Genomic DNA, 20,322 nt, shown 5'->3' with positions numbered 1-20,322 from the left:
CCTTTCATTTGTTTTCATTGTGAAAGGCAAATGTTTGCCCTGGGTCTGAGCCCAGCCTGCAGGTGTGGTGGCTGGTGCTGTGCCCCTGCATGTGCCAGCTCATGTGTGGGCGGCTCTCAGGGTGGCCCTCTGGGTGTCTTGCCTTGCCACACTCCACTGAGCTGTTTGCATTGCTGGGTGTGTTGTAGATCCGTCTTTCTTGTAAAATCTGAGTATTTCTGGTTTTGGTGACATTAGAGAAACTGTGAAAGGTAGGGGCTTTGTTTTGTTTTGGTTTTCTCTTTGTGCTCTTCAGAACGAATGGCTTCAGCCAGATTAAAAGGGAGTTCTCTCTGACTTCTCCCTGGTATCTGACTGCTTCTGACCATCAAAGCATTGTTTCCAAGCATTTAATGTTTGCACTGACCTATTCCTGCCCTTTTATATCTATCTGTATTTAGTTAGCTGCTCTGGATCCCCCCCTCCCCTCCAGTGGAATAGCAACGGTGACCGTGTGATTGGGGTTTAGATAAAATGGCCATTCAAATAAAGGCTTTATATTGGTACCCAGTGTGTTTACTTCTGCTGTTTCTTAGGTGAATCCTGGTGATCCAGATACACTCTGTGGTAACCCCACACAAAAGGGAAACATAACAAGTAGAGGCTGTCTTTAACTGGCCAAGGAAATATTAAAGAACTGTACACTGGAAGAGCCCAGCCCTTGAATACCAGGTTGCTCAACAGCTGATAAACTTGTCATCTAGACCCCTGAGCTCTCCCTTCTGCACTCATCCTTGTTAACTCAGGGATACTTTCTCCAGTTGGTCCAGGATGCCTTCATCCATAATCTAAATTTCAGCTAAGTCTCTGTATCTCTGCTTCTCGTTACTCTCCAGTTGGCTGGAGCATGAGATATGCCTTGCTTGCACTTTGGCACACTTGGAAAGGAAGGAGGACCGAGCTGGCTTTAAATTTGTATCTGGCTGCAGTCTAGGACTTACTGGTTTGGACACAGGCATAATACAGAGCAGGCTTAGGCTTTTTTCCGCACTTTGCTTTGTCTGCCAGCATGTCTTGAGGACTGCTCTCTTTTGTATGAGGATCATCAGGGGATGGACTTGCTGCTTATGAGTTGTCCCTGAGGTCTTACTGCTGTATTAGAGATCAGTAAATGCAGGAGCTGCTCCCAAGGCCAGGCTTCCTTTAGATAAACTGTGGCCAATGTATGTTGATGAGCTAACAACTTGCACAGCAGATGGGAAACAAATGGAAAGCATACAAAACTCTCTATCTACATTACATGCTTGTTTTTTTCTGCCTCCACTGCTAATTTAGTCTGAAGCTCCTTTTTTTCCCCCTTAAATACACACACACACATACATATATATATTTTTAAAAATCAAAGCAATTGGTACTTTTCTTCAAAATCCATTCTAAGGTACTCAGGTTTTTTTTGCTACCTCACTCAACACTATACCCAAATTTCTCCATGGGGATTTTTAATGATCTGAAGCTCTATGCACAACAGCTCTGTAATTGCCTGTAGTTTAGGTAGTTGCTACTTCAGGCCCTTTATCTTTCTGTTTTTCAATGGAGATGAAAATAAACCATCTCTGTCAGCAAGAGGCAGATAGAAAAACTGAATGAAAGTATTATTCATGGAGTGAAATGTAATCTCCAAAATCCAGTCTGGGAGAACTGCTGCTCAGCTGAGGCCAGTTTTAAAACCTTTAAGGCAACCTGCTTTCCTTGTAAACTGAGGAATTGGGTATAAATATGTTTTACTGCACCTTGAAGTACAAAACAAAACAGAGGGTTGAAAGGCACTGTGCTCTCTTGTTAACCCCCACCCTCTTTACAAGGAGTTCTTCTAGCCCTCCCACGCTTTCTCTGTGGGTCTTAGTACACGTATTAATCCCAGTTTCCCTTCCCCGTTGGCAAGGGGCCTCTCCCTGTGCTAGCCTCTGGTCAGACAATACCACTGAAGCCTGATCCAGAGCTTGCTGCTGATGCCAGACCTGTCTTTAGCCATTGTTTGGGGGCCCTAACAATCAGCCAGGGTGTATATGTTCAGCTGGAATCCAAGGGTGAAGTGCAGAAGGTCAGGGGCTGGGGATGAGCTGCTGAACAAGTGTCACAGAGCAGCTTGTTGCTGTAGAGAAAGGCACCAGGGAATGTGCAGAGAAAATCCATGATGGCATGTTGGGAGAGAACGTCCTCAGGAAGGGCCTGTTGTGGCTGCTTGAACAAACCAGGTTGATAGGTCTTGTGGTCTGAACTGCAGAAGCAGATAAAGCATTGAGGGTTTAGTAAAAAAAAAAGAATACATCTTTTTTGCTAAAGCATTCAGTTGAATGCTGGGATTCTTGCAAAATCTGGGAGCTGGTGGGGCACATAGTCTTGTTCTCTGGAGAATGTATCGTGAGCTGGTAGTGCTGGACAATGGAAGGCCCATAGGGATAAAAAATGATTGCTGTGTGTTTTCAGGTGCTGCATGTCAAGAGGGTAGTACACGATTCAAATATAACTTGCCTGGGGGTCCTCTGAGCCTGTGGACTTGTTTCAGCTTGTAATTCACTGCTGTGTCTTGCTTCTGCCATTTGCTTCCAAATAAGCAGCTAAGAGGACAATATCATTTATTCATGCAGCTACCCTGAATCCAGGTGTGGGCTGGGTTGTGCACAGAGAAGAAAATGTTGCCCTTGCCCCATTATTGTGCAGGCATTAAGACGTGTGGGCAGAGCTTAGCTGGCTGGTTTTTGGAAGGTGCTAGCGTTAGGTACAAGTTATATTTCTCTGGGCAGGAAGGCTGAAAGCTGAAATGTATCCTGCCTAGCTGAGATGCTGAGAGTGAGGTGTCTCCAGGGCCTATTAAGTCTAACACCAGATTCTATTGACTGTGAAGAGAACAAGCAAGGCTAATTGTCTTTGTTAGGTGAGGTGGATGCTAATGCCCCAGATCCTTGGGTGCAGGCCTGGCTGGAGAGATAAAACACTGTGGTGCTTCCTTCTGTAAATCCCGAGTATGGACTTGGGGGTGTGGTGGGAGGGGATGTCTGAATGGGCAGACATGGGGACAAATGTGATTGTACACATCTCATAGCCCAGCTAAGAGAGGAACAGGATCACCCATCCTCCATCAATGGCAATGGGACAATCACCTCTGCTGGGCAGCACTGCAAGGCGGAAACTTCACTTCCATCACAGGGACTTTGCCTTTTGGCCAAAGTACAGGGAGGTGGTTTTGGCCAGTGTCTGAAGGTAAGAAAAAAAGCTGTATCTGAATCCTGCTGTCTGTTTCCAGGCACATTCCAGATGCAAGCAAGCCAAAGTTTTTTATTTGACCTCAATTTACACCTTCCTAGAGGGAAATAAGGAGGCTCTGCAACCGAGAGTCCTGACTTTAAGAAAGCAAAGTTTGTCCCAAGCATTTCTCTGCCTGTCTTAGTAGCAGGAGAGAAGGGAAAGTTTCTGCCTAATGGTAGACAGTGAGCCCAGCTAAAGCCTTGTTAAACACAGGGAGATTCTTGCTACCTTTCAGCTCCTGCTTTCTCCCTGTGATTTGGCATCAATTCATTCTGCCCACACAATTTCTTCAGTGTGACTTGGCTTTGCAAAAAGCTCCTTAATCCACCACAGAAAAGTTTTAATGCAATTGCATCCAGCACAGTCCTATTTCACTTGATTTAAATGAGAGAGTTAAATCTCAGTCTAGACAGAGTGCTCTCTAGCTCCTGTGGATCTTGTACCCAGCAAGCTGTATCATCTATGAGTATGTTTCTCATTTTCCAGACGAGCCCAGGGGATCTGCACACCCCCTCCATAAAATTCCTGTCTGTGCTAAATTGCCTCGTGGTCCTGATTTATGCCTCAATAAAACATATCACGAGAAGGAGAAAATGTTTAATTGTATAACTGACGTCCTTATGCAGGACACATTTTTGGTGGTTATTTATGCACTTCTTCAAAAGGGGTATAAAGAACATGACTTTCATTTACAGTGGGAACAGCAAAAGGTGAGCAGGATAAATGTAGGGGGCAAGGAGTGAATTGTAAACAAGTATGGCTTCTAGAAAAGGGCATATGTTAAAAGATTCACTGAAAAATATGAAGAAATGCATTTAGGATCTTAGGGGATTTCAAGAAAAACTTGGAGATTCTTTCTCTCCATCAAACCCAACGGTTTGGGCTGTTTGATGGTGAAAGTTGGAAAGCATTTAATTTTTTAAAACAGTAACAAGTGGAAAAAAGTATTTTAAGTTGCTTATGAAATCATCAATTCCAAGCTCTTATTTGATTTCTTTCACCCAGACCCCTTTCAAAATTGCTCTGTGGTTTTCTTTTAAAATAGTTTTCTCAATAATTAATACAGTGCTAGAGACTGGGACAGGTATGCATGCCTGGCTTCAGATTTGGGCTGTGAAGTTTCTATTGGCAACCATGTCCTACTGACATGGCTCTCTGGCAGTGCCTCAAATGAGTGTGAAACCAGCACATGCAAGACAAGATGACTTCAGGTAATTAGAAATGGATTCATTACTGGGAGATCAGCATGATTTATTTAATTACATCATAAATATGTTTCCTTATCTTTTCTATCGCCCATGTAAGGATGTAGGTTCTATGAGTGTTCTTTGGGTGTGAAAGCTAAGGAGCAAAGTTAAGATTGTAGTTCAGCTCCAATTTGGTCTCATTACTGATAAAATGTTTATTATGGCATGGAGTTTGTGCTTTGTTCTGCATGACGTGATTCTTGCCTCAAGGGTCATCTAGACTTCAAATGCTGAAGAGTAGGTGTGTGGTAATGCATAGACACGCCTGTATGTTTGTGTCCTAGGCTGACAGAAAGAAGAAATACTTCATTAAATGTGCATTCTTAATCTCCTTTTCTTTCACTGTTTGTACCCTGTGGTGTTGCCCTCTGCAGGGAAATTTGGCTGCTGTGGACCAGCAAATGGGGAGCATGAATTTGGGAACTTGTGAAGGTTTTGGAGTGGTGGGGTACAAGGCCTCCTGCAGTGTCTTTGACTGTGTATAGGAGATACTCCATTTTTCCTGTTGACAGCTAGAATTTCCCCTTAAATATGAGAAATGACCAGTGTGATCTTCGAAAGTTCACCTCTAATGGGAAGATGGACTAAGTTGCTCATGTCTTTGTGCTTATGCACAGCGCACCAATAGACTGTACCAATCCCCTGAGACATCATTTACTAGAGACAAGCTATCCCCTTCTTTTCCAGAGAAAATCTTCTTGGCAATATGTTCAGTGAAACTGCATTTACTACCAAGATTTGCAGCATTATCCCTACCCAGGATACCAGCTCTTGCTAGCTTTGACTGCACAAGTAATTGCAAGTAAGCTTAACAGGGAGCGCTCTGCCTGGCTTCTGAACAACGTGGGTGTTCAGTCAGCCTCTGAGAAAATACTCTCTTTCTTGCTGAACTGAAAAGAAAGGCACTTAAGCTTCTATTAAAACAGCTTTTGACTTTGTAGAAAGTGAAACTTACCATTATCCAGTGTTTTTGGCTTCCACCTACAGTATGTTAATTGAAGGAACACAGGAGCTTTGTGCATCGATGATGGTTATCTCCATAGGAAATCCAGTATTGTGGTTACACTGGCTGGTTTTTTGCCTTTCCCAGTTGTAGGACTTCTTTTCACTTGCAGGATTTCCTTGTTCCAAATATTTCTTCACAGACCCAAGTGCTTTTTTTCCGCCCTCTGAAAGAAAAGGTCAATGAAACAGAGATGAGCAAAGGAGGAAAATGTCTTTCCATTTACGTACTGTCCTGCCAATTCAAACACTTTTGTTCCGCACAGGGTTTCCCTGCATGCCTCTCCTAATGGTGCACAAGACTTTCCTCAGGAAAAAGCTCTGATTCTCTCCAAAATGCCATTAAATAACTTTGCCACTGTCAGCAATATATATTTTTAATCAATGGCATGGCTTTATTTTATCCCTGTTAAGGTCTAAGGAATTTTGTCAGGTATAAAGTGATGGATGCTGCATAGCCTTATTTTACTGCTCCCTATACATTTATGGGGGAGGCTGATACCCAGAGCTGTTCAATAGTTCTGGAATACTTATTTCAGCAGTTCCTTCATCTGCATATCTGTAGCCTGTGTTGCAGCTTCGTGCTGGGGAACCAAAAGGCCAAACAGACCTCATCCAGGGTAAAATCAGCTACTTTGTGGGCTTCACTAATAAGCTTTGAGAGAAATGCAGCTGGTAAACCAAAGCACAACCGAATCACAATTTTGGTCTCAAATTATAATGCTTGATGAATTTAAATAATTCAGACTTCTAAAGAATATTTTTCTTGCTCTTCTTGTTGGGACAGGGTCTAGAGCCAGACCCACCATATGGATTACGCAAACATAATAAAAGGGTCAATCTCTACACTGAAGATCATTAATCTAGCTTTAAAATGACCAGTCGTGCTGTCACGACTTTCAAAGGTCATTTTGTTTTGTTTTTTAAACCTGCTTGTTGCCTTGGGTAACAAGCATAAACATAACAGTGCTGAGGCCCCACCCGTGTTCTGATAAGGGACACTGAAACTGTGATCCTGCATGGAATTTGCCTCTGCAGCATTAAGTGGTGACTGTCCACTGACAATCAATTACTCAGTGTGAATTTTCTGAGACACTTCAGGTTTCAAAGATGAGCTGCATGGAAAAAACCCACCAAATGACCCGTGGGAGGTGTCAGGAAATAGCTGAGCAAGCTTGTGAGAAAATTGTGAGTTAAAGGAGTATGCAAAGAGTTTATGCTGCCCATGAAGGGTGTGAAGTTTTAGGCAGGCTCTGGGTACGGCTGCAGTAAACCATAACTTAATCCTTTGAGCATGCGACGCGCAGGATGAGGCTGAGTGGAGTTACTTGGCTTGGGGATCTTTTCTGTTTGCCAGGAGAATCAGTCTGGAGGAAACCTTGGAAACAGAGCACACTTGCTTTTTTTTTTTTTTTTTTTTAAGAGCTTGGTAACTTTTACTATTTGTACTTCCAAATTCAGGAAAGTGGTTGTAACAAATGCCTCTGTTTCTTTTGGCTTCTTGGGGCTGGGGGGTCTCTGAGTTATGACAGTGGCTCCTGCACTTCAGATGCTTTCACTATCCTCTTGGTAGCATGTGGAGAATTCAGGAGGCATGACTTCCTTCCTGCCCCAAGGTCTTCTAGACAACATTAATGCTTTGTCCAAAGTTACAGAAGACATGACTGTACAAAATGACTGCTGCCTTAAAGTATGCTTCTATCATGGCACTAACAGCTGCCACCACTCCCAACCAAAATAGATTTATAAGAAAGGCCCTGAGTAAGCTGTAAGCTATAAGAAAGGCCCTCCTTCAGCTGACAGCACGACTATAGGTAAAGGTTGCACAGCAGCCTCCTTTTTCTGTTCCCACAAATGAGGAAAACTGATGTCCTGGCAAGGGCTTTTCCTGTCTGTCTGGGTCTTAAGCACAGAAGCAGAACTTCCCAGGAAAGAAAAAGAAATTACATTTTTGTGTGCAAGTAGCTGCTGGCTGCTGGTTGTGTCTTTTCTTGTTTACTCCCTCTGTCCTCCCAATTTCTAAAATGTTTTCAACATGTTGGACCCAACTGCTTACCCCTCATCGAGCCTGCAGAAAATTTAAAGAACAGGATCAAAGACTTCCGTGTACATCAGATACCTCAAGTTCAGAGGAATGAAGGAGGTAGAGGTGATGCCCCAAACCCAGTGTATTTAGTACAGTATATAGTCACAAATGTGATCAGACGTTGGCCAAAGAGTTTGGCCAGGTGGGAGATGGCTCTGGGGGACTCCTCATGAAAGCAGCATGTTCTGCCTTGCTGCAGGACTGCTGCTTTTGGCCTTACTTAGTTCATCTCTCTCTGGACCCTGTTTTGAAAAAGCTTTAGTGATCACTTTTGCTCACCTGTTCCTTTTGCTCTCCAACCCCTGTGGTATGTGACTCATAGGCTGCTTTTGGCCCCTCCTCTTGAGACAGAGGGCAGGACCCTTATTTCCCTCTCTTGTATTCCCTCCAGGCCACCTTTTCTTCTGCAAGGTGTGACCTTGAGGAAGGGCAGTCTGTGCCTGCCTTGTGTCCCTTCAGGGCAGTCATGGCTTGGGCAGAATTTCTCGCTTCTGCTGAATACACATCTCTCTTGTGCCCTGGGAAGTGTGCTGGCACTGCTGGAGTTTGTCTAGGCAGTGGGAATCCTGCAGGCATAGCTAGAGGGTGAGGTTATGCCATTGCAGTAATGCCAGTGTCAGTTCCTTTGCCTGTGGGTCAAGAGTGTAACTCAGTCTCCTTGAGATATTTATGAAGTGATAACTCTCAACTATGGCAGGACAGGCAATATGTTTGATCCTAGCAGTCCCTTGCTTTCCTGAGATGTGATACTGACCTGCTGGTGCATGCTGAGCCTGGGAAGGAACACAGATCTGGAGGGAGCCATTGGCTGGGGAATCCACACAACAGAGTAAAGCCGAATGGCCTTTGGTTTAGGGCATTGAGTCTGAAGTCTGTTGACATGTTATTTCGTCTGTTGGTGTGGGATTTTGCCACTGGCCAAGAGTAAGGCATGAAACCAGTTTATGAAGTGCCTAGAGCATTCATTTCTCTTGCTTAATTCAGAGACTCTTGAAGGGAATTGCATTTCTTGCCACCATGTTAGCAGCAGTGACCTCACGCTAAATCCCGTGAACCAAAGGCTGCAGGATACTTGAGCTTGACTTTGTAGCTTAGGTGACAAAATAGCACTCCAGAGGTAAAAAAGGGTTTCACAAATGAATGTTGTGGGATCACTACCCTTGCATTTCAATTAATACTTTCAGTTCTGTAGTACAATCTGAGGCGCACAAAAAACTTTTTTTTTTTCCCAGATGGTACCAGAGCAAATTATTGATCCATGTGGTTTATGAGGGTAAACCACAGTACTAAAGATGATGGAAAGACAGATAGTTAAAATACTTTTAAAAATAAAAGCACTAAATAAATCCTTGTCAAATGCAAACATAAAATCTTAAGCCCCCTCTTCTAAAGGACAACCTTGTACTGAGAGGGCTGACTGCTGCTCTGTGTACTCCATGATTTTATTTTGTACCCTCTCATAGCAGTGAGGAAAGAAAATAAGGCACAACCCACATGCCTTCCAGATCTGCCATAAGGGATTTCATCTCCTCCTCTGGCTCCATTATGAACAAATGCTCTGTGCCTTTGCTTCACAAACAGATAGTTTATTCCTTGACACTGAATTCACCTTTTATTAGGTATCTTATTTTCACCATTGTGTTTCAAATTGTTGCTCTTTCAGGTACAAATGAAGTGCTACAGGAAGTTACTGGATTCTAATTAGGAGAAGAGTCTGAGGAACAGGCTGCAGGGGCTCTCCTTGTGAGCTGAGCAGATAACAGTGAGGGAGTGAACCCTGGTATGAGGACTTGAAGTGACTTGTAATGGTGGCTTGGGCAACAGAGTCCACATTTTAGGCATCACGGGAGGGTCTCATCTTTGCCAATTCTCTACAGCAGGATTCCAGCTATAGTCACTTGCAGCTGGAAATAGCTATCTAACATACTCTGTTTACAGGGGAGCCAGTGAGAAGAATTCTAAGTGCAGAAATGCAGAGGAAAGTGTTGGTAGGTAGGAGTGGAGAGAACCAGAAAAAGCTGGCTAAATAAAGGGGTAGATCATAGAATCAAAAAATTTGGTATGAAGTGACCTTACTTCACTTAAAAATTGGGTTTGGGTATGAAGTGACTTTAAAGATCATCCAGTTCCAACCTGCTGCCGAGGGCAGGGACACCTCCCACTAGATGGTTGAGACATAAGCCTTGATTGGTTAGTCTTTGGTTTTGCTGTTCAAAACATGCATGGGAACTGAGAACATACCCTACACACAGGGAATGTATCCTAATTCCCAAATCACCTGCAGGGAGAATTGCCAGATGCTTCTGGCTTGGAAGATCCTGCCTGGAGGTTTTTACAGGTCTGCCAGGCTTAGACTCATGGATTTGGGATCAAACCACAGGCACAGATCCTGTAACCAGTCCCAGTTCCTGAAAGGAGCCACTCCTGATATGGCTGCATGGGAAAGGTCTGATGGCTGCACTGAGCTGCAACTTTAATCTCTTTAGACCATAAGTACTCTCAGCCTGTTAAGTAATCTGGAGAGTAACTGGTTGAAGAGCATTGCCCCAGAGGTCACTCTTCTTCAGGTCTGCATTTCCTGTTTCAGTATTAGGCTGCAAACCTGCTGGAAGCTGTCTCTCCCACCTTTTGGGAGGACCAAAGGGAGTAATAATGGGCTATTGCACTAGCTCTAGCAGAGAGGTGTAAATGTTGCTCAAAGAGCCCTTTTCACAAGTGAAAATCTGTTGTATCAGTATATTTATTGGAAAACATTAAGAGAGTGATACTAGGAGCATCCCATTAATGTGAGTTTGTGCTTTTAACTAATTCTGATGGTACTTTCAAAAGTGGATACATGTCAAAGTCAAGGTCATCTATATGACCTTTAGTTTAAGTTAATAGAATCATAAAACTTTTCTCCTTGTCATGCAGCACACTCAGTGTGTTTCCTTTTCACAGTGTCTGGCTCCATGCATGATCTGGTAGATATTGTATGTCCCCTTAGTCCTGAGTAAATGTAGTTATTTTTATGTTTGGCTCTCAGGTAGTGCTGCTGTTGTAGATGTCCATACAGGGTTTTTCTGCCTAGTGATGAGAGGCAATGTTTTGGGAGGAGCAGGGGAGCACAGAAAGTTAATTCATCATTATCCAGGGCAGGATGTGCTGCACCTGCCACCAGGTATCTCATCTGAGCCACTTCTCAATGGGTGAGGAAAGGCATGTCTAAAACCTCTCTTCAGCTGAAGTCTGTTGCTTCCAATTATTTTGGGGGGTAGTGGTGTAAAAATATGCAATTTAAAATATTTTTTCATTTCCACTTAAAACATACTTTTAATATCAAAATTTAAATACTTATGTTCTTAAACAGTTTTGTTTTGAGAAAGAGTAAACCCAAATGTTTGAATTTTTTTGTAATACTTGCTGACAACTATTTACTGATTTTGACCCAACTTTGCTCACAGGCTGGTGTATATGAAAACCAGATTTGTTTAAGGTCAAAATGAGATTAAGAGGAAGAAATCCCAAAACCCTTTTTACTCATACAAAACATTTTTCTTATGCTACTTGATTAATTTAAGTATAGCCCTCTGGTTTTGGTTGTTGTTGCATGTACCTACCGTCCTGGCACAGCAGGCCAAAAATGTTTCAGTGTAATTAATTGGAAGTAAATGAATATGAATTAACTATTTTTAAAGCCTGGGGTTGTATAAGGTAATAGGCATTTTTCAGGAGCTGTGCAAATGTCATGGATACAACCTGAAGCTATGGAAATGTTTTTAGTATAAGAAACCATGATTTTTCTTTCAATACTATGTTCACTACTTCAGCAGCTTATTATGAGTTTTTACAGAAGATAAAGCAGGGTTCTTCTAGACAGGAAGCTAGAGCACAGCCCCTGACTAGCACTTGAAGTACTGGCACTGAAGGAGGTAGGGGACTTAAGGGAAATAGTATGTGATAAAGGGCATGTGCATGAGGACTAAAGACAAGAAATGCAGACACAGAGGCTGTTTGTACAGTCTAGGTTCAGAGTACTCGACTTTGTAGCTGCAGTATTCTTTTAATTTGCAAACATTTTTGATGCTAGTAGTGCTGGACTGAGATGTGGCAGGGAGGATTGATGTATGTGTGCATATATGGATATACATATTTAAAGCATATATACTCATGTGAAACCCATGCTTGGTTTTTATTCACCCAGCCTTTATTCTGTCTGTGAGAGGACAGTTGAGGGAGTGGAAGCCTAAAGCTTCTCAGCCTTCCTGAGAGGTATAAGCAAGCAGAGTGATGCAGGACCCTGCAGTACCAGCTAAGTGTGGCATGCACAATGCTTCTTGGGTCTGTAGGGAAGCTTCACTTGGACAAGGGAGAAGAGAGGTTTTGGTGGCTGCCTCTGTTATTTTGCCATATTAATTCACAAAAAAACCAGTGGGCTGCAGCACATATCCTGCTGACGCAAGGTGTTGCTTTTGGCATGACAAGTTGCAGCAGGATGGTAACTGCCTTGCCTGAGGTTAGCAAGAGGAAGAAAACAAAACCAAAGATTAGTTTTTCCAGCCTTTTGCTCCTGGAGGTCGATGAAATTTGTTTGTGTTTCCATGTCAGAGGAGCGTGGATGTTGCGGCTTTTCTCTGTGGGGCACAGCAAACGCTGCTGACACTCTGTTGACAGCATGCTCTGGAGCTGCTGGGTTGAGCTCTGTCAGCTCCCTGAGCAAACTGTGCCGGGCCTGTTTTTCAGTAGTGCTAATTCAATGCTCAGGAAAAAAACAAGCTGGGAAGTCTTGGAAGTGTCTGGCAGCTTTTGTCCCATCTGTTGCAGGGTAGTAGGAAAACACTGGGAAATTCTGCATGGGCAGTTACAGCAGATGGATACAAGATCTCTAATACGCTTCTGTACTTTCCAGTTTTGAGAACTTTTAGGTATAAGCTGTTTCTTTGGGCCTCGCTCAACCTATTTGCAAGTAGGGAACAATGATAAAGAGATGGATAGGTGTCCTGGTTTTGGCTGGGTTAAAGTCAATTTTCTTCCTTGTAGCTGGCACAGTGCTGTATTTTTGGATTTAGTATGAGAATGATGATGATAGAACACTGATGTTTTAGCTGTCACTCTGTAGTGCATACCCTAAGTCAAGGATTTTCTAGTTTCCCATGCTCTGCTAGCAAGGAAGTGCACAAGAAGGCAGGAAGGAGCATGACCAGAACAGCTGGCCCTTACTGGCCAAAGGGATATTCCATACAATAGAGCTTCCTGCTCCATCTATCAGCTGGGGGAGGTGTCCAGGAGGGGCTGATGGCTGCTTGGGGACAGGCTGGGTATCAGCTCAGCGGGTGGTGAGCAACTCTGCTGTGTACTACTTGTCCTTCTCACATTTTATTTCCCTTTCACTTTTGGTTGTCTCTCTTTCCATTATAATTACTATTTTATAATGATCATCTTATTTCAATTATTAAACTGTTCTTATCTCAGCCCCGTGGGCTTTACCTTTTTCCAATTCTCCTTCCCATCCCACTGCAGGGGTGGCAGGAAGTGAGAGTGGGTGGCTGCATGGTACTTAGTTCCTGGTTGGGATTAAACCACCAAACACCAGGGATCACGTCCTGCACCAGTGAGCACTCAGTGTGCACCAGGCCCTGCCACTTTCCCACCACACTTTGGGAGGTACAACCTGGCCATGGAAAAGCCAGAGGCCTGCCTCACTGCTAGGCTTCAAACCCGTGGCCTGGCTGAAGGAGGTGCCTGGGGGAGATGATTACACCTCTTATACACATACTTGCTCCTGGGAAAATCTACAGACTCACCTAATCCCATTCACAGTGTTGTGAGCGTGGTGATTGCCCCCACTGAGCCCTGAGGTGTGTGTGGGGGTAGGAGGAGGTAAGTCTCGTGAAACAGGGGGTACTAAAGAGCCTAACGAACAGCACGCAGAGCAGACACGAGTTAATGTAAAAGTAAAGTACCGTAGTTGAAAGCTAACGAAAAATAAAGCTTGGCTGTCCTGTTGGGAGTGCATGTATCAGCAGGAGCCCTCGTGTTCTAATTTAGGTGAGGAATTAGTCACAGGCAGCAGAGAAGAGCCTTGGGGGGGGTGCAAAAATCTGCCTCCTGGAGTCCCACTCTTCCCATCAGCATGCCAGGAGCCTCCTGGTGTCTGATGGGATGCAGATAGTCATCAACCCGTAGCCTTCTGCAGTCTCTGGTGCACAAGCTCAATTTATCAGGAACCAGCATGGTCCCAGGCTATGAACGAGCAATCTAGGTTGATGTGCCAGTGGAGAGGAGCTGCAGGCACTTGTCAAGTTCTGCCTGGGCAGCTGTCAGGAGGGTGGTGTTCCACCCTGTTCAAGCCCATGTATTTGGAAGGGGATGGGACCCCTCTGAGTGGCACCTGTGGCATGCAGCCAGGACCCTTGAGGATGTCATTGTCACAGACTGCTCCTGCCTGTGTGAACATAACCCAGAACAGCAGCTCTGACTGTACATGAGCTTACACTGGCTGTATGCTGTACCAGAGGCAGGAGAAAAAAAAGTAAATAAATCCCCAAGCATACCCTTTCATTGAAACCAAATGTGTTTATGGGAAAGGCAGGAGTTACCTAAGAGAGATATGTATTTAAATGTGCATAGTTAAGTATCAGTTGTCAGCTACTCATTTGAAGCCCTATAAATAGTACCTCGTTCATTTTTATGTCATGACGTGCATATGACATTTGGAGGTTAAGTTGGGTATGCTTTCCTCTAAGTGCCAATCCAGTTCTGCATCAGGAATATCAGTTTGTTCCCTTTCATGCTTATTTTCCCCTGGCCTACGTGCAGCACTGTCAAATAAATAGAATTTGAAAATTTGCCAAAGGGTAATTGTTTTCAGGGTTGGAATAAATACAGAAACACCACTGGTGGCATTTTTGTAATTGATTTTTGCTCTGTGTTTTTGTGGGCTTTTTTTCTTCCCCCAGTTGCTGCAAGTTACATCCCTAGATAAACATCTCCTTAGCATCCCAGTCAGGCAATCATCCAAGCCCAAATGTATATGTTGGTTTTGCTGACAAAAAGAAGGGCAAGCCACTTGGCACTAAATGCTTCTCCAAGTTCAGCAATCCTCTGACATAAATGTATATATATACACAACGGGGTTTTGGTTGTTTTTGTTGTTTTCTTTTTTTTTTTTGTCCCCAAAGTTCTGTAAGCTATTTTCCTTAAACTCCAACAATAATGAAAAACACTTGTTTGTAGCAAGGTCTGAATTGTTGCATTGGATGCTTGCCTGGAACTCACTGTCTTGGGGGTCAGATGAGCTCAGGGCACAGATGGGGAGGTGGGTGCAGCGTGGCAGCGGAGTGGACACCCACTGGCAGGCAAACAGGGCTGTAATGAAATGTGCTGTGTGAGGTGGCTCAGCCACCCATGCAAATAACCCCAGTATTCAGTTTTCTCATGTAAGAAAACAACTCTTGAGACTTTCATGCTCCAGCAGCTCTGCCACAGGGGTTAGCACCCCTAGGAGATGGTATGAGGAACTGAAGCCTGACCTTGACTTGGGTCTGCTCCAGGGGAATTCAGCTCGTGGGAGCCCAGGCCATGGTGCAGCATGGGGCTGGGACTGTTTTGCCCACATTGCTGCAAATCTGTTGTCATTCAGAGGGTCTGCTAATCAAACCAGAGTGTTTCCCTTGCAAGGGCAATAACTCAGAATGTAGTCTTAATGGCTCAGTCCAGTGGTGTGTTGTATAGTTCTGACCATGATTTGGATGTCCTCTGCACCTCCTGTGGGAAAGATCATCCCATTTCCCTGGGGTGTTCAGGACCACACACAACAACATTATGTTGTGTGGGAATAAGAGCTGTTGTACCTGTTGCTCTCATCTCTGAGCTGTTTGGATGGCAAGATGCCTGTGCAACAGTTATTCCATGCTTTGTGGCTACAGATAGATCTGATAATTGATCACTTTGGTTCACTGCAGTGTAGTTGTGCAGAATAAGCTGGGCAGAACCTCGAACACGTTGTCACCTGCTGGAGCATCAGGGAGAGTTGTAGTTTCCTGAGGCATGTCTCTGGAGGGAAGCCACTGAACAATTTGCAGTGAAGACCTGAGAGTTCAAGGTTCTGCCCAGGTTAGCTCTGCACAACAGCAATGAACTAATGTTCAGTTGCAGCTGAGGCTGATTTCAAAGGGAAAAGTACCAAATGAAAATGAAAGGGATCATTCTGTTTGCTTAGCTTAGCAGACCTGGCTGTATCCATAAAAATATGTTGTTGCCCTTACATGTAACAAATGAGAAACAGGTCTAAAATACCACTCCTCCATTTTTTTAAGACTTGGTCCCCTGATTCTGTGGGAACCATCTGCCTTGAGAGGAGTGAATCCCACTGCTTATGGCAACTCTGTCAAATCCGACAGCAGATTCAAACACTGGGAAAGAGGACATTGGTTTGCCCTTCAACAGGTGACACATTTTTTAAATGTGCTAAGTGATTAACACTGGACAGGACTGGGATTTGTAACCTTCTGGTGGCCCTAGCAGTGCTCAGATGCACACAGGGGCAATCAGAAAGCAATTTCAATCTTTTTGCTTCAGTCTGCCAGCTGTCACAGACTCAAAGTTGCATAGAAACTTTTTTGTTGCTGTTGTTGAGCAAATGATCGTGCATTCAAAGGAGTATTACGAGAGGTCAGTTTTTTCTGGTGGCACTGGAACGTGCTTTTCTAAGCGTGGAAGCTGTGGAGGTCAGAGGAGTCTTCCTGCTTTTGCAATAGCAATAAGTTTCAGTTTACAAAACAGTTTCTCTGGGACAAGAACACAAGGCATTTGACAGCCTGGTTAGAGATAAGCTGTTTGGGAATGGTTTTTTTCAGGTCCTTTTTTATCAAAACTAGATCCTACTTTGTCTAAAACTAACCCTTTCTATATGATTTAATAGTTCTGACAGACTGAGCTGTAAAAATTTCAGATTTTTTTATTTGAATGGCCTGTTTTGATATTTTTTATGTAGTAAACTCCAGCTCATAACTAAAGCTCTACCTCAAAATTACCTTAATTTTAACATTTAGTCATAAGGACCCCAAAACAAGAAAAAAATCAATATATTTTGAGGTGCTCAAAGCTGGGAAAAAACCCCAACAAAAACAGTGAGAGAAAGAAGGGCTAGGTGTATTTTAGTTTTTTTGGCTTTGTACATTTAGGTTTTTCTATAGAATAATTCTGTCAAAGCCTCAAATGTTTTCTCTGATGTAGAAGATTTATTTCTAGTCCAGTTTATTATGGATTCAGCAGTAAAGCAGTGTCCCCCATGACAGACAGTTTTGCAAATGCTCCTTGAGAGGGAAAGGAAATCTGGCCCAGTCAGTCTGTTAGTGGAACTACTCAAACCAGAAGCCTTTCCCACATGATGTTAGGGGTACTTACTTTCTTTCTGATGCTTTCCAGACAGCACTCATCAAATACAAAGGATGGTGTCTCTGAAGGGAGGAGTGTGGGGAGGTTTGGGCTGTGCAGTGAAGTGCCATGGAATGCCTGAGCATGTACCCAGAGGCTGGACAACAGGAAAACTGAGTTTTGTTGAGCTCCATCCTGACCCTACCTCTACTCCCCTCCTCTAGTGACTCCAGCTTTTTCTGACATCCTCACCCTGCAGGAAGGGAGGAGAGACCTCTGTGGAGGAGGTGGGGTCTGGCCATGATAGCTTTGCCCAGACCCTCTTTTGCCATGCTGAGGAACTGGAGGTGTTTCCACCACTGACCACTAAAGATGTGTATTGGTAAGGGGGAGTGTTCTTGACATCTCTTGTGATGAACATAAGGCTTTTCAAGAAGGCTGCAGTGCCTACAAGATTTTCCAACAAGACAGGGACCAAGTAGGTCCCTGTAGGACCAACCAAGGAGAATTGAAATTATTTGCCCTCCTTACCCATGGCTTGATCCACAGCCACTAGCAATGCTGTGTGGTCTGTAGGGCTGCTGACACTGCCAGTAAATGGGCTTGTAAATAATCTGGACGTGATCCTGGGAGCGATGATTTGTTTGCTGATGGGGCAGGAACTGTTAGAGGCTGACCTATTCTTCTGTTCTTCTACCTCCTATAGGACTTAATTTCAAGAACTCTCTTCTCTGCCTCTTTCCTTTGGTGCTTTATTCCGCTGGGTTTTCCTTCTTCAGAGTTTTATTGTTACCTTTTTTATCTCCCCTGCTCCCTGCTGCTTTTGAGAGCCAATGAGAAGAGTCAGAGCCTAGGACTTGCCGTGAACAGAGTCTGAGCAAATCCATCCATTGCTGCCATCAAGGGCAGCCTTAATACTCATTTGCTCCATAGTGAAATTAAAAAATTTCCAATCTGAAATTGCAGAGTATTATCTCAAAGGCACAAGCACGGCAGTAGAGTTGCTGGGAAAGTCCTAGAGGACTTGCCCTGAGAAAACAGCATGGGCTGGGTTGAAAGAGGCTTTATGTAATAATTCTTGCTCCATCTTCCACTGACAGCTCAGACGAATAGTCCTCACCCTTTCCTGAATTAAAATAGGCTGACCAAAAATGTCCCTTCCAGGAGGTCAGCTGCCGGCTGCTCCTTGATAAACGTGCTTTATGTCAAACACCTTAGGTCAGTGTGGCTTTTTATGTCAAACACCTTAGGTCAGTGTGGCTTTTTCTGCCTTTGAGCCACTCTGCTGTTGTGATAGCTGCTACTGCCCTTCCTGCTGGGAGTCAGTGTGCTTGGCAAAGGGAGAACACCCTGGCAGGCTGTGGGAGAGGAAGCATATTGCTGATGAAAAGGGAGAAAAAGGTGGAGGCAAAGACTTTGTGCAAGGTCCCCTCCCAAAATCCTCTTAATCGTCTTGTGTCACACCCCTGTTTAATTCCAGGAAGTCCTTAACTCTTACCTAGTTTTCCAAGTATTGGCATCAGCAAGGAAATGGTGCTTAAATGAAGTGATGATGAGGCCTCTGGAAACCTCCTATGATCTTTGGTGGCTTGACTCCAGAGCTAGCCAAGGCACAGTGGATCACCTCTTGAGAATTGGCCATCCCCAGAATAGCCCTGTAAGCCAAACCCAATGAGCAAATCAGTGTGGAATGGCTCCATGCTGCAAAGGCTGTTTCATGTTACTGTAAACTCAAAAGCTGGAAAATTCAGAGCCAGCGCTAAATATTTGTTCCACTTTCAAAGCTGAGCATCAGGGAGCCATTCCTTAAATCATGGATGCCTGTTCTCTGAGCCCAGATGTGCTTGTAGCGTGGGTCTTGCCAGTGTTTTCCTTTCCTCCTGCTTCCCACATGAATACATGTGCAGATTCCAGCCATCCATCTTTGCCCTTTAAAGTTGGTGTGAGGGGTAGCAGCTGTTCCTTCTTCAACAGAGGTGGCAATAATATTGGACAAATTGTTTTCAACCTTAATCAGTAAAGCTTGCCACACAAGTGACCCTATTTCTTGCCAGAAGTGATAAATAGGACTCAGTTTTGGAGCACATGAAATGTTAGACAAAATACATTCATCAAAGACACTTCAGAGTATCAGTTACTTTCCTGTGGTATGTAAGTAATAAGTCAGTTCTTAAAACCTTCCACCTGGATTTGCAAGGTCACCTGAGCTCCTGTTGCAGGCATTTAGCAGCGAGTTAGAGTGTGAGGTAGCAGTGAATTGATAGATTGCCCTGTGTTTTCATTTATGTAACAGGACACAGCAGTGGACTCCAGCCTGAAATTTGAGATACTGGTCTTTACTAATCCGTTTTACCGGGTCCAGGCTGGGATGTTTCTGTTCTGTTTCTCACTATCATTTCACACAGACAGCTAATCTCAAATTGTCACAGCTTTATCCCTTCTTTAAATAGCACACATTCTGCAGACCTATGGTAATGACAACGCGCAGAGACGCACCTAGCAGAAATGGTCATCTCCTGAAGGCCACTTCCTTCCTTCCTTCCTTCCTTCCTTCCTTCCTTCCTTCCTTCCTTCCTTCCTTCCTTCCTTCCTTCCTTCCTTCCTTCCTTCCTTCCTTCCTTCCTTCCTTCCTTCCTTCCTTCCTTCCTTCCTTCCTTCCTTCCTTCCTTCCTTCCTTCCTTCCTTCCTTCCTTCCTTCCTTTCCTTCCTTCCTTCCTTCCTTCCTTCCTTCCTTCCTTCCTTCCTTCCTTCCTTCCTTCCTTCCTTCCTTCCTTCCTTCCTTCCTTCCTTCCTTCCTTCCTTCCTTCCTTCCTTCCTTCCTTCCTTCCTTCCTCCCTTCCTCCCTTCCTCCCTTCCTCCCTTCCTCCCTTCCTCCCTCCCTTCCTCCCTCCCTCCCTCCCTCCTCTGGTGTCTGCCTTTGCTCTAATTGTGTGCAATGGAGAGAGGTTATTCTAAATGAATCAGAGGAATAAAGGGCTAATGTGCTTAGAGAGGGGAGCTTTTCCTTTCCGCATTATATCTGCCCTCTTTCCTTGCCCCAAGTCAAACCTGTTGCTCCTTTCAGGGAGAGGTGGTGCTGAAGGAAGGCAGGAGGGTTATCCTCTCATTACTGGTCATGTGCACTGCAGTGCTGGTGAAGGGATCTGTCAGATTTGGCTGTGTTTGACTTTGGTGCTGCCCAAAGCTTAACAAATGATGTGGCTTGAAGTGATGGAGTTGCATCACTTCAGAAAGAGGTTGGTGTGAGAAGGGATAGATTCCACCTGCAACTCTTCAACAGGTTTCTTCTCCTGACCAAAAGAAGAGCAAAGGTGAAAGTTTTGAGAATTTTTACTTTTTTCTTTT

The 20,322-nt window shown here is 44.1% G+C and overlaps 1 protein-coding gene across 1 annotated transcript in view; it reads right to left on the bottom strand.

Moving 5' to 3' along the window:
* NEDD9 (neural precursor cell expressed, developmentally down-regulated 9) overlaps positions 1–20,322 on the bottom strand; it is a 103,744-nt gene that overhangs the window by 69,538 nt on the left and 13,884 nt on the right. The window contains exon 2 of the mRNA XM_038127062.1: positions 5,488–5,701. Within this exon, the coding sequence (XP_037982990.1) occupies positions 5,488–5,490 (3 nt within the window). The 5' untranslated portion in view covers positions 5,491–5,701. The remainder of the gene's footprint in view (positions 1–5,487; positions 5,702–20,322) is intronic.

This window comes from Motacilla alba, chromosome 2 (genome assembly GCF_015832195.1).
Source record: "Motacilla alba alba isolate MOTALB_02 chromosome 2, Motacilla_alba_V1.0_pri, whole genome shotgun sequence".
NCBI classification, from domain to species: Eukaryota; Metazoa; Chordata; class Aves; order Passeriformes; family Motacillidae; genus Motacilla; species Motacilla alba.
Note: the sequence above shows the minus strand (reverse complement) of the source record. Positions and strands in the feature narration are given on the sequence as shown.